The sequence below is a fragment of the Austrofundulus limnaeus genome, unplaced genomic scaffold, assembly GCF_001266775.1.
Source record: "Austrofundulus limnaeus strain Quisiro unplaced genomic scaffold, Austrofundulus_limnaeus-1.0 Scaffold1476, whole genome shotgun sequence".
Taxonomy (NCBI): Eukaryota; Metazoa; Chordata; class Actinopteri; order Cyprinodontiformes; family Rivulidae; genus Austrofundulus; species Austrofundulus limnaeus.
In genome coordinates this window covers 25098-26765 of record NW_013953878.1, presented here as the reverse complement: position 1 = coordinate 26765, position 1668 = coordinate 25098, and the positions used below count along the sequence as shown (strand labels likewise).

The window sequence follows — 1668 nt, the reverse complement described above, 5'->3', positions numbered from 1 at the left end:
ATATGGTGAAAAACTGACTTTGAAAAATAAATCTGTTCTTTTATTCTTATAAAAGGCTAAACAAAACAAAAATATTGGTGGTAATTTTTCGACTGTCTAACTTTACAAACGGCACCACATAGATCAATAACATTTAAAGACCTCAGTTAGCATTTCTAAATTTAGCCCATAAATTTAGCAAGTGCTAAATCACTAATGATTTTTAAAAATAGCAAAAGCCCTAAAGCACTAATCAAGAAATTAGTTCCCCTATTAGTGCTTTAAGAAAACTGTGCTCACAACTGGTGTTTACTTTAAAAAATGATGACACAGTGGCATCTGATGTGCAGTTTTGTTCACGTAATTGAGATTAGAATATTTTAGAACGTGGTAGAGACCAGACCACTTTAAATATGCTCTGATAACTTTGAACTGAAAGAGGGTTTAATTGTTTAAGCTGAATAATTAGAATATTTAGAWATGAGTTGTGTTTTAATAAGCGTGGGTGGTCATTTTTACGTTGGACGTATGCGGTCATCCAGCCCCCTTTGATGCTGAAGCCGAACATGGCCCTGAGCACCAGGACGGACACGTAGTTTGGAACAACMGCCATCGCAATTCCTGAAACAAAATTGATCAGATTGGACAGGAGAAGACTCTTCCTCCTGCCAAACCTGAGGAGAGAGAAAACAGACTTATTTTAAATTTGACAATAACTGGAGGCAGTTCTGTTGTTTTTAATAAACTCTCCGCCCCACCTATCAGCTAAATATCCAAAAGCAAAGCTCCCGACGAGGAAACCCACATTCAGACTGGACTGGAACAAATCCACCAACCAACCATCTGAACACACCAAATTAAACTGGAAYGAGAAAAAAAACATTAAATAAAAAATGTGAAGTAAAAGAAACCAGAAGCTGAGAGAAGAGCAGCTTTATCTTCTCACCTCTGAGACCAACGACTTCCTGCCTTCATCGTGATACTCCCAACCATCCTGAACAGCAAAAACACAAAACACTGGAATCATTACACTTAAAGGAGACATATCCTGCAAAATCCCTTTTTTTAACTGTTAAATATATTTTACTGTGGATTTGGAGTCACTAGGAGGCAGAAAAGTTCAATTTAGTCACTCCTTGTGCTGCAAACATATCTTTATTCTGTTTGGGTCTGAGTAGTCTGTTCAGTTTTTTTATTTTCTATTACATCATATTATCTGTGGCGGATAAATAAAGTCTTCTGTTGCTGACATCTTTTATTTAAATCGCAAATAAAATGTTTGTGCAAGCTAGAAAACGTAAACCGGAATGGACCGGTCTGGAAGCTGGAGGAGGGGCGGGGCTTGAAGCGTCTTAAACGAACAGTAACAAAATGAGCTGCTTTGAGACACACAGCAGGAAAGAGGCAAAAGAGGAGCTGTGAAGTTAGAATAAGGAAGAAATCAGACCAAAGCATTGTAGTTCCACTTTATAGAGATTTACATGTGAAAAGGAAGGATTTAAAAGCATCATACACTCACTGGCCACTTCATTAAGTACAGCTTGCTAGTACCGGGTTGGACCCCCTTTTGCCTTCAGAACTGCTTTAATCCTTTGTGGCATAGATGCAACAAGGTGCTGGAAACATTCCTCAGAGAGTCTGGTCCATGGTGACATGATGGCATCACACAGTTGCTGCAGATTTGTCAGC

The 1668-nt window shown here is 38.5% G+C and overlaps 2 protein-coding genes across 2 annotated transcripts in view; both read right to left on the bottom strand.

Moving 5' to 3' along the window:
* The window catches only part of LOC106535513 (solute carrier family 22 member 2), a 15250-nt gene extending 14520 nt beyond the window's left edge, over positions 1–730 (bottom strand). The window contains exon 1 of the mRNA XM_014032529.1: positions 499–730. Within this exon, the coding sequence (XP_013887983.1) occupies positions 499–592 (94 nt within the window). The 5' untranslated portion in view covers positions 593–730. The remainder of the gene's footprint in view (positions 1–498) is intronic.
* Positions 1–1668, bottom strand: part of LOC106535512 (solute carrier family 22 member 2) — a gene marked incomplete at its 3' end in the record, with an annotated part of 39321 nt that overhangs the window by 12800 nt on the left and 24853 nt on the right.